This window comes from Cnephaeus nilssonii, assembly GCF_951640355.1.
Source record: "Cnephaeus nilssonii genome assembly, chromosome: X".
NCBI lineage: Eukaryota > Metazoa > Chordata > Mammalia > Chiroptera > Vespertilionidae > Cnephaeus > Cnephaeus nilssonii.
Window position 1 is genome coordinate 111,017,416 of NC_137071.1, and position 12,562 is coordinate 111,029,977.

At 37.2% G+C, this 12,562-nt stretch overlaps 1 protein-coding gene across 5 annotated transcripts in view; it reads left to right on the forward strand.

Moving 5' to 3' along the window:
• SMARCA1 (SNF2 related chromatin remodeling ATPase 1) overlaps positions 1-12,562 on the forward strand; it is an 85,954-nt gene that overhangs the window by 62,255 nt on the left and 11,137 nt on the right. For all 5 annotated transcript variants that reach the window (XM_079764817.1, XM_079764818.1, XM_079764815.1 and 2 more), the window contains 3 exons: positions 354-486; positions 3,858-3,976; positions 4,799-5,011. In XM_079764817.1, coding sequence (XP_079620943.1) covers positions 354-486; positions 3,858-3,976; positions 4,799-5,011 — 465 coding nt within the window. The remainder of the gene's footprint in view (positions 1-353; positions 487-3,857; positions 3,977-4,798; positions 5,012-12,562) is intronic.

The window sequence follows — 12,562 nt, forward strand, 5'->3', positions numbered from 1 at the left end:
ATAGGTACCAAACTTATGGGCCTTGGTTGTAGAGAACATTTTATGAACTTTACCCCAAAGGCAAGGGCATGTATAAAATATAGGATTAAAAATTATATAATATCTTGAAACTATAAATCAGTTTTTAGTACTTGGAGAGAAGTACATTCTCTTCATGATAGAAAAGCAGTTATTTTTATAAATAACACTCATTCAATTTTTGATTCCAACATAAAACACATAGGATTTTATGAGGAGAAATATTTTCAATCTTTTAAACTGTTTCAATGTATCATTGTATAGAAGAAAATAGAACAATAAATGGATTTGTTAATTTAACCTTGATTGATAATGCTTAATTTTTTTGTTCATAGGGATTCACAAACTGGACTAAGCGTGATTTTAACCAATTTGTTAAAGCTAATGAGAAGTATGGAAGAGATGACATTGATAATATAGCTCGAGAGGTGGAGGGCAAATCCCCTGAGGAGGTCATGGAGTATTCAGGTTTGTATATAACTTCAAACATGATGTTTAATTGTAATCTTATTCATTTCATTAGTGTCACTGTAATTGTGCCATTGTCAAGAAATCTTTTAAACTTTTATGAATAAAGTACAGGTGAGAATATATATACTAATAAAAGCCTAGGTGGCCCTCACGCCCTCGCGTGGCGCCCTCACGTCATCACAAGATGGCCATGTCGTCACAAGATGGCCACCCCCACATCATCACAAAGATGGCTGCCCCCACATCATCACAAGATGGCCACCACAAGATAGATGGCAGGGGAGGGCAGTTGGGGGCGAGATCAGGCCAGCAGGGGAGGGCAGTTGGGGGCAAGATCAGGTCAAGGGCAGTTGGGGGCAAGATCAGGCTGGTAGGGGAGGGCAGTTGGAGGCAACCAGGCCGACAGGGGAGGGCAATTGGGGGTGACCAGGCTGTCAGGGGAGGGCAGTTGGGGGCAACCAGGCCTGCAGGGGAGGGCAGTTGGGGGCAGGGACAGCAGTTGGGAGCCATCGGGCTGGCAGGGGAGGGCAGTTGGGGGTGACCAGGCCTGCAGGGGAAGGCAGTTGGGGGCCATTGGGCTGGCAGGGGAGGGCAGTTGGAGGCGATCAGGCTGGCAGGGGAGCAATTAGGTGTCAATCAGGCCGGCAGGGGAGCAGTTAGGGGTGATCAGGCTGGCAGGCAGAAGCGGTTAGGGGCGATCCGGCAGGCAGGCAGGTGAGTGGTTATGAGCCAGCAGTCCCAGATTGTGAGAGGGATGTCCAGTAGTTGGGCATCCCCCAAGGGGTCCCAGATTGGAGAGGGTACAGGCTGGGCTGAGGGGACATGCCCCAGTGCATGAATTTCATGCACCGGGCCTCTAGTAAAATATAATTCTATTTCTACAAAAAGATTTTAAGAGTTATCAAAACAAAGTAACTGCTGTTGTCCCTAGTAGTTAGCTAGTGGAGCTAAGTAAAGCCCTAATGAAAAAAAAGGGCTATTGGATGCGCATTGAGAAAATGTTTCCCACTTTCCCACCTCTGGAATTTGGTTCTCTTCTGGGTAAAGTTTTTTTTCTTTTATTTATTGATTAAGGTATTACATATGTGTCCTTAACCCCCATTGTCCCCCTCCACCCCTCCTTCTGGGTAAAGTTTGAGATTTCAGGTTCAGCAAATTGAATTATTGTCTTTCTATGTCATCCTTGAAGTAGAGAATTCCTATTAGGCCCTTTTAGGTCCTCAGACACTGTCAGGATTCCAGTGAACTCCAGGCAGGTCTTGTGGGTTCCATTAATTCCAGAAAAGCTGGAATAGATCTAAAAAGACTGCTTGAATAAATCTGTTGATTGATCCTAGAATCATGTCCCTCTCTTACTTAGCTGTGTCTTTGGTATTGACCAGAACTAGGTTAGCTGCTGAAGCACATGGACTTAATACAATTCCCATGCCACAGTGTATTCAACCTCCAGCTTCTAAAAAAACTCTTATCAAATATAGGCAATTATGTCTAGGAAATTTTCTATATGTAGAATAGGAAGTTTCTGACTTTCAAATAGGTTGGGCTCTCATAGTCTGAATATTAGCTGTTTAGAATCCAGCACACTTACCCCATAAAAACAATGTTACAAAGTAGTCTGAGGTTTCTATGCTAGTCCCTCAAATCCTACTTAGCTTAACAACTCAAATTCTGTAGGGAGGAGACATTATAATACTAAGAAATATGTCAAGGATTAATATAAGCTAGGACCAGCTCTTAAGGTATCTATAGTGTCAGTGTTTGAAGAAGTCCAGATTTAATTAGAGAATACTTTTTTCCCCCCTTTGGAAATATGAAAGGGTCTTCTGATGATTACCAGGGACTTTAGAGGTTGATTATATTGAGTTTTTATTTCATATAGTATAAATCAAGTTTATGAACTTCCTATTTTCCTTGATACTGGCATAACACTTCTATTACTCTTAAGCTTTACCACATAAGTTTAGAGCACTTGGGGGCTTAGAGGGAGTAAAAAAGATGAGAGAGACATTTTAGCAGCAAGAGTTGAATAAAAGAGTGTAAAAGGATATGTGCAGAGTGATATTCTGAAGTAGAATTTTCTTCAAAATAGCATCAGTGTATATGAAGCACTCACTGATTTTATTTTCAGTGACCTGTAGCTTATTTTTAAAACTTACTTGGAATAGCCTTTTCTCTAAAAAACAAAACAAAACACCAAGTCACCCTAATTTTGCAAGAAAACAAGTGATTCAAAAAGATAACATGTCAGATGTTCCCTCAAATTTGACACCAGGCCTGGTGGCATGACTAGCTCAGGATGGTTTAATTGGGGCTCTATCAGAAGTTGGGGAAATTGGAATGGTTTATGTAGTTGGTTACAATAAGAGAAGAAATACCTACAGTTGGCTGTTAATGAGTATCTTATACATAGCAGGCATTTAAACATGTGTTGAATGAATAAGTGAAAGAATGAATAAATGAATGCAGGTGCTTATACAAATTAGAGTGCTAAAATTTTTCTTTTTAAAAAAATCCTCACCTGAGTATATGTTTTTATTGATTTTTAGAGTGAGAAGAAGGGAGAGGGAGAGAGAGAGAGAGAAACATCTATGTGAGAGAGAAACATCGATTAGCTGCCTACCATATGTACTCTGACTAGGGATCTAACCGCAACGTGGGTATGTGACCTGACCAGGAATCAAATTCACCACCTTTCAGTGTATGGGATGACTCTCCAACCAACTGAGCCACACTGATTAGGGTAACATTCCTTCTTATAGGCTCTAAAAATGAAAAATTTGAGAGTATGTCATTAAAAAAAGCTTTTCACTGAAGTTACATTAATGCAGCCAGATTATTTAGCTCATATAAAATTAGGGTGACTTGGTGTTTTGTTTTGTTTTTTAGAGAAAAGGCTATTCCAAGTAAGTTTAAAAAATAAGCTACAGGTCACTGAAAATAAGAACAGTGAGTGCTTCCAAAGGCGAAGCAATGGTTTCAGTAGAAATTGCTGCTTCATAGGAAGTTTGAATAATCTGTTGATAATGTTTTCCCCTTTTTTTTTTTTTTTGCTTGTTAAGAAGCAATGCTCTCTAAATTATATGGTCACCCTCTCTCCTGTTTCACTTTATGTATTTGATCCCCTCTGTATCATGTTGGAATAAAAGCATAGCATAAATCAGTATCAGTAGTATCTTGAAATCCTGTCATTTGGGATGGATAATAAAAATGCCATTTGTATTTAATAATTTAACATATACAGATGGATCTGAATCTTAATTTTAAACATCATTTTACTGTGTCCTTTTCTGTTAATTCTTCATTGTACAATTTTGTGGATTTAGTTTTTTAAGATGATAGTATTCTAAAGTAGTAATTCTGTCTTTCAGCTGTATTTTGGGAACGTTGCAATGAATTACAGGACATTGAGAAAATTATGGCTCAAATTGAACGTGGTGAAGCAAGAATTCAACGGAGGATCAGTATCAAGAAAGCTCTGGATGCCAAAGTACTATATTTCATAATTGTAAAATTATTATTAGACTAGAGGCCCAGTGCACAAAATTCATGCACTGCAGGGCGGGGGGGAGGGGCGTTCCTCAGCCTGGCCTGCACCCTCTCATGGTCCGGGACCCCTTGGGGGATGTTGGGCCTAAACCAGCCATCAGACATCCCTCTCACAATCAGGGACGCTGCATGCACCAGTGACCATACTTTTCATACAGGTGAAAGACATCTTGCTGTTGTATGGGCAGCTACATTTTTTTGCCCTGATTATAAAAAGTAGTACATAACATGATCCTTCTGAGGCAGTAGTACCATTTTCCCCATCTTATGGGTGGAAAAACTGAATCAGAGAGAAGTTAATTGGCTTTGTCACACAGTTGTAAGTGTCAGAATCAGAGCTGACCACAAAATGTGCAAGCCAGAGTCCAAGCATGTCATTGCTGCATCATCCTGTTTTTTCAGTGTCAGAGTAGCCTTGCCAGGTTTTAATTTTTAAATCTAAGAGACTGTTCCCAATATATAGGGTAGGGTCCCTAGGCCTGGCCAGCGATCAGGACCATCTGTGGGGTGACCGGTGGGCAGGGCCCCTGCTGGCACCCACCTTGGCTGGTGGCCTGGTGATGCCTGCTAGCCGGCCCTGCCCCCCAATCACCACCACCAGTTGCCCCCCTTGTGGTCAGTGTCATAGTGACTGGTTGTTCTGCCATTCGGTAGATTTGCATATTAGGGTTTTATTATATAGGATTATTTTAATTGATATGGTTACTAGCTTTGACTTATTATTGCACATATAGTTAAAACACTAATTTGTTTAAATCCACAGATTGCAAGATACAAGGCTCCATTTCATCAGTTACGTATTCAGTATGGAACCAGCAAAGGAAAGAACTATACTGAGGAAGAAGATAGATTCTTGATTTGTATGTTACACAAAATGGGCTTTGATAGAGAAAATGTTTATGAAGAATTAAGACAGTGTGTACGGAATGCTCCTCAGTTTAGATTTGACTGGTTTATCAAGTCTAGAACTGCCATGGTATGTATTCCTTTCTTCTTTTAACTTTTATTTTGAAAATTTCAAATATTCTATATTATTCACTTAGATTCTCTAATTGCTAACATTTAACACATTGACTTTCTCCCCCACCCATATATGCGTGTATATACTTATACATATATATATAATCTATAGTTTGCATTCAGAAATACATATCTTTATTTTATATTTATAAATATACATATTTATACTTCCGAACATTTGAAAGTAACTTGCACACATCATTAATGCTCACTTCTAAATACCTCAGCATTTATCTAAAAATAAGAACATTTTCCTACATAACCACAATATCTTGATCCTACCTGAAAATGTTAACATTGATTCAATAATGTTATCCATTATAGAGTGCATGTACAAAATTTCCAATTGTCCTACAAGTGTCTTTCATAGCTGTTGTTTAAACTTGATGATCCAGTCAAAATTCAAACATTAAATTTGGCTGTTGAGTCTCTTTAGTCTCTTTAGTCCAGTGGTTCTCAACCTTTCTAATGCCGCAACCCTTTAATACAGTTCCTCATGTTGTGGTGACCCCCAACCATAAAATTATTTTCGTTGCTACTTCATAAGTAATTTTGCTACTGTTAATGAATTGTAATGTAAATATCTGTGTTTTACGATGGTCTTAGGCGACCCTGCTAGCGGTTCTCAACCTGTGGGTCGTGACCCACAGGTTGATAACCGCTGCTGTAGAGCCTAAGATCATCAGAAAACACAGATATTTACATTACGATTCATTAACAGTAGCAAAATTTACAGTTATGAAGTAGCAATGAAAATAATTTTATGGTTGGGGTCACCACAACATCAGGAACTGTATTAAAGGGTCGCGGCATTAGAAAGGTTGAGAACCACTGCTTTAGTCTCTCTCTCTCTCTCTCTCTCTCTCTCTCTCTCTCTCTCTCTCTCCTTACCAGAGGATATATTATTATGTTTTTATCAATTTTAGGGAGAGGAAGAGGGAGGGATGGAGGGATAGAGAGAGATAGGGAGGGTGGGAAGAAGAGAGGGAGGGAGGGAGAGAGGGAGAGATAGATGTGAGAGAGAAGCATTGATCAGTTGCCTCTCAGTATGTGAACCTGCAACCTGGGTAAGTGCCCTGACCAGGGGTAAAACTCAGGACCCTTCCGTGTACAGGATGACACTCCATCCAACTGAGCAACACTGGCTAGGGCTTTTTAGTCTCTTTTAATCTACAACTTTATGTTTTTGCTCATTGTTAGGCTTAGGTTAAGCATTTTTTGCAAGAGTACTACATAAATGATAGGTACTTCTTATTGTATCACATCATGAAGCACATCATGTCAGATTGTCACTCTTGGTGATGCTAAGTTTGATCACTTGGTTAATATGGTGACAGCTACAACTCTCCACTTTAAAGGTACATTTTCCCCTTTGTTATTAGGCAGGTGATACTTGAGACTGTGTATATAACTTAAAGATTTATTTTTAATGAGAATGAATTGTTGTCTAAGTGGATTCTTTATAAAATTATTATGAGACAAAGTATACTTAAGTAGAAGATATATTTTTATTTTAGCTACTTATAATTTATTCTGGTACTTTCTAATCTGAATTGTGTTTTTGTTAAATTCTAGTGCTGCTTAGCAGTGTTCTGATGATATTGAAATAAATGCAACACATTTTTAATGTCGACATCATCAGTTTTTTGAAAGCTGAATTAAAACAAAATAGCTTTTATACAGCCTAAAAATTAAAAGTAACCAGAAACTAACAATCCAAATATTGAACTTTTTTTCTTAAGTAGTTGCTATCTACCATAAATGTTTTCTTGGCCAAAGCTTCATAGGGGTGCAAAGATTTGACTTTGAATTTCAGTTCAAGTTGAATAAGAAGAAAAGAAAAAATCTGAGTTGCCATATTGAAGATGCTAATTTTGGCAGATGCTTTATAAGATCAGATATTCCTTAAAACTTTACCAAAAATTTAGAGTGTTCTCTTGGATTGTTATTAGAACATTCCTGTCAAGTTTATGGACTATGTAATGCTGGGAGGGCTAGCAAATTCTTTGGATAAAACCAGGATCCAAACAGAACTAGAGAAATTGGAATGATGGATCCGTTGGATCTTACAACATAATACTTAATAGGAATAAATATAAAGTGCTATACTTGTTTGAAAGAATATGAAGAGGTGTATCTATATATAAAAGCCTAAGTGACCGAATGACCGAAAGACCAAACAACCATTTGAGCGGTCACTATGACACACTGACCACCAGGCGGCAGATGCTCAATACAGGAGCTGCTCCCTGGTGGTCAGTGCACTCCCACAGCCAACCTCCCGTGGTCAACCAACATCCCACGGTCCTTCCCCCAGCCGGCTGGCCCCAATCAGCCCCAATTGGGACTAGGTGAGACCGCCCCGATCGCCGGCCAGGCCAAGGGGCCCCACCCATGCATGAATTGGTGCACTGGGCCTCTAGTATGTTAATAAGATTCAGTAGAAAGTACTGGGAAGAGAATAAAAAAATTAATCTATAGCATGAAGGGCTAAGTTTGGATGTAGTGAAGAGTTGTTTGACAGGGTTTTTTGGATAATTGACATAGATCATTGAAGAACACTGTAGAATAGTTTGTCTATTAGATTTCAAAATGAGATTTTATTTTGATTGTCTGAGGCTTTGGCAGTGAGCTTCCTGGCCTTTTAAGGTGCCTTCTAGCTTAGTACATCTGTGACCATGTTTTGCAGAGAACTCATTTCAAGGATTTTTTGAGTTATAATGGGCATATAACACTAGTTTCAGGTGTACAATGTAATAATTCGATATTTGTATACACTGCCAAAGATCACCACAGTAAGCCTAGTTACCATTTGTCTTCATATAGAGTTAGAAATAATTTTTTTTCTTGTGGTGAGAACTTTTAGGCAACTTTTAAGTATGCATTACATTATTATTATTATTTTAAAGATTTTTAAAATTGATTTTTATACAGAGGAAGGGAGAGGGAGACAGAAATATCAATTGACTGCCTCCTGCATGCCCCCTACTGGGGATTGAGCCCACAACATGGGCATGTGCCCCGACTGGGAATGGAACCAGCAACCCTTTGGTGCACAGAACGACACCTAACCAACTGAGCCACACTGGCCAGGGCTGTAATATTATTGACTGTAGTCACTATGCTGTACATTACACCTCCATGGCTTATTTATTTTATAACTAGAGGCCCAGTGCACAAAATTCATTCACGGTAGAGTCCCTAAGTCAGGCCAGCGATCAGGACCAATCAGGTTCTGCCTCTCCGCCCTCTCCTTCCCTTGCCGCCTATGCGCTGCCATGGTGCGGTTCCCCCCCCCCCCCCACCTCCCTGCCTCCTCCTTCCCTCGTTCCCTCAGCGCCCCGCTGCTGCCACTGGTCACCCACCATGTTCCATGCCACCCCCTGGTGGTCAGCACACGTCATAGGGGCAATCGAACTCCCGGTCTCATGGTTGGACTCCTGATGGGACACTTTGCATATTAGCCTTTTATTTATATAGATTGGAAGTTTGTACCGCTTGTATTTAGCATTTTAGCCATTTGGAGGTTTGTGCATTTAACTATTTAATTTAGAGCAGCATCAACAACTTGTAAAAGACAAATACCTACTTACAATTTTTGGTGAATCGTATTTTATATCATACACGCCCTTTTATGTGGTGGAACTTTTGCTTAATTTTCAAGTATATTTCAGTGATATTTTACTAATTTTTAAAAAGGTTGAGAGTTTAATGCTGTTTTCAGTTTCTGGAATCATTAAACAAAAGCAGTAGGATGAAACACCGTAGCTTCAGAAGTGCAAGGAAAAGCTTATATTATTTGTAATATGAACATGCCTGTAGAACTATATAAAATTATTTCATCTTCCAAGAAAAAAACAAGTATATTATTAATAGCCACTAGATGTCCCTGAACTCCCTTGTAAAGAATCCTTTTCCTCCATCTTCTTTCTACAAAACATTTACCTGTTTCTTTACCAAGATATTTAAATCTCTAATGTATATTTTCCAAAGAGCAGATATTGTACATAGCTAATGAACAATGAAACCTTTATTTTGTCTTTTGAAAATGAAGACATCTCTGTCCTTAATTACCTTCTAGAAGGTGCAATTTATGATTTCTAACAAATCTTTAAAATATGTAATAGTTTATTTCATATTTGAATATTGTAATACAAAGTGTTTTGTTTGTTAACTTTTCTGTCATATTGTTTTTATTTTCCTCCTGGGTAATGGATCATTTTTGCTTATATATCTGGAATTAGAGTACAGGTAGTATATTTTAAAATATATTTACACCATCTTTTTTGGAATATTTTATGATAATATCAATCATTAGGAAAATGAAATAAGTCAGTCAAATACTATATGATTTCATTTATATGTGGAATCTAAAAAAACAATGTAAACAAACAAAACAGAAACAGACTCATAGATACAGAGAATAGACCTATGGTTGCCAGAGGGGAGAGGGGTTGGAGGACTAGGTGAAAACGTTGAAAGGTTTGAGAAGTACAGAAGTACAAATAGTCATGGGAATGTAAAGCACAACATAGGGAATATAGTTAATAATATCGTACTGGAAATATGGGGGGAACCCTTACTTAACTATGATTATCTAACCACTATGCTGTACACCTGAAATGAATACAAAATAATATTGAATTTAAAACATAATTGAAAAAATTAAAATAAAACACCAAGAAATAGATTATTAATATTCCTAGATGATCTCTTTGCCTCATCATTTTAAATAATTGTTCTTGTATAGTGAATCACATTCACAACCTAGGAAGATTGAAAGAGGCCGTTGTGATTTCCAAAGTTAAAATAATTTGTTTCGGTGAAATATCCCATCTTAAAAATACAGAAGATGTAATTTTATTCATTATATGTGTCACTGTGTTCCAATTAAAAACTTATTAATGTTTAAACTTTGAACTTAGCTTATTGTAGAAGCTATCTTTAAAAACATAATCTCGCCTAAAGATGTCTTTCTTTTCTCCCAGAGATACCAATAAATAGGATGGAAATGCTTAGAAAAAAAGTAGAAACCTTGGTAGTCATATTTTATTCTGAGGTCTCAAAGTACTGAATTAATGGCTTCTGACTTAAATAACATTCTCAAAGTGCTTAAAGTCATGAACTTCCACTTCTAAATATGCCTCACTTTGAAAGCCTTCAGCTAAAGGTTGAAGATTTCTTTGAGGCTCTACTCCATTTAAAAATTCTTGCTTTACAAAAGAAAAAAATGAATTTTAGTTTAATTTCTCTGTGCTAAAAAGATTGTGATTTCTTTCTCTGAAAACTTCTGTGTTCTTTAAGTAATCAAAGCCTATTGAACTATATAAACAAGTAGGAAGGATACGATCAATTTAGATTTTTAAACTCAGAGCATATGAATAGCCCTACCATTTCCCTCCAAAGAAAAATATCTTAAAATGGGGTCTTAGTCTTAGGGCATTCAAAGACTTTTACCAAATGACTATAAGAAGAAAGGATAATATTTCATATTTGATAGTACCTTTTATATAATTCTTGCCAATCCCTTTATCACTATTAGCTCATTAATTTTCTTGCCATTCCTTTCAGGGAATGGATGTTAGGGTACTATTTCCATTCATTTTGTGATAGACCAATGTGACTGGGAGATTTGAGAAGAATATGAGAGGTCCAAAAGATTTAGCACATTAGTCAGTTTACTGGAAAGGACATATGAAAAGTACCCAAAGCTTAATCAGTACATTTTTGCATCTGCTTAGGTCCTTTTAAGTACTTAAAGGGGAAAAGCAGAATTTAACTCTCTAAGATAAAGAACATTTCTTGATATAACCATTTATTGTATCCTTTGCAGGGTTGCTTTGACTCTTAATTTTAGTAAAAAAAAGAATTCTTGCCTTTTAACTTCTGGGGACATTTTTTTCTTTCCTCTCCTAGCTAAAGGAGCTATGTGCACATTGCCTGTGGCCATGTGCCTTGGAGTTGAATCAAAGTATTAGTAATTAGTTATTACAATTATCATGCCTTTTGTAGTAGCTTAAATTTTTTTCTGATAGCCTCTCAGAGTCGCACACTTTGTATACAATGTAATAAAAATTTCCTGATATTACTGTTTGTTTTTAAATCAACTTATTATTAATGAAAGTGTTCCTTATTTTAAATCAAGAAAATGATATTTCTCATTAGAATTATAGGAGAAAAAATACTTTTTAGGAAATATCACTATAGCCTTTTATTAGCTTGCTTCCCTTTTTATAGATTTATCAGTGATAGTGTTAATTAGGTTATTAGTTCATCATAGTCAGAGAAAGATTTTCTTTATAGGTACTGTACTTTAGAAAAATAAAAGTCAAATTTGAAAATTTCCAACTTATTCTAGAGTCACAGTAATTACTTTTGTTTGTTGCTTATGCAGCATGGTCTAGAAAATTTCATAAAGCAGGCCAATCACAATTTTTGATTTTACATGTCAGTAGTTAATTATATGATAACAGCTAACATTGATATTTTAGAGTATTACATTATTAATGAAATGTGAGAAATATGAGTTAATACATTATTGATAAAACTGGTTAACTGTAAAATGTATTATTGGGTTCTTCTTGACTATAGATTAAAATATTAAAAATGCAATATAGTTATGCTCATAGGGATATATTTTTAACTCATGCACTTAAAAGATGAAACTGTCCCTTTCCAGCCTTAATTTTGAAAAGGTTCTCTGTAGATATATGTACAGAGGGGGTAGTGTTTGACTTTGCCTTGAGTGTTAGATCCGAGGAATAGCTTCATAGAAGAGGTCTTTCTTGGAACCAAGTCTTAAAAAACTAAAAGTAGTTGGCCATGGGACTACATTCAGGGTTGTGGAAACATCATGTGCAAAAGTATAAACAAGCCGAGCATATTCAGAAACTGTAAATAGGTTGGTATGGTAGGGTGTAAGTAGGGAAGTACTGGGAAATGAGGAAATAACTGTCTGCTATATTGAAGTCTTTGGTCTTTAGTCTATACTGAGTGGCCAGATTATTATGATCTCTGAACACATAACAATCTGGCCACTCAGTGTATATCCTATATAATAAAAGGCTAATATGCAAATTGTCCCCTCGATCAGGAGTTCGACCAGCAGGCAGGCCAGCCAACCGCCCATATCCCCTCTGCCTGGCCAGGCTGGCCGGACCCCCCACCCATGCACGAATTTATGCACCGGTCCTCTAATATATACATACACATACTGAGTGGCCAGATTATTATGCATTCAGAGATCATAATAATCTGGCCACTCAGTGTATAGGAAGTGGGGAGTCATTGGAAGATTTTAACAGGTCAGTGACATGACCAGATTTACATTTTAGAAATACTGTTCTGTGCAAGTGGTCAAATGTCTACCTCACCTACCAACTATAGGCTGATAATCTCCAAATTGATGTCTCTGTCTTTTCTCTGTTCCTCATCTTTTTTTTTCTTCCCTTGGCTTATGTATTACCATCTGTCCCAGAGGCATTTTGTACTGTTCTCTTAATTTTTA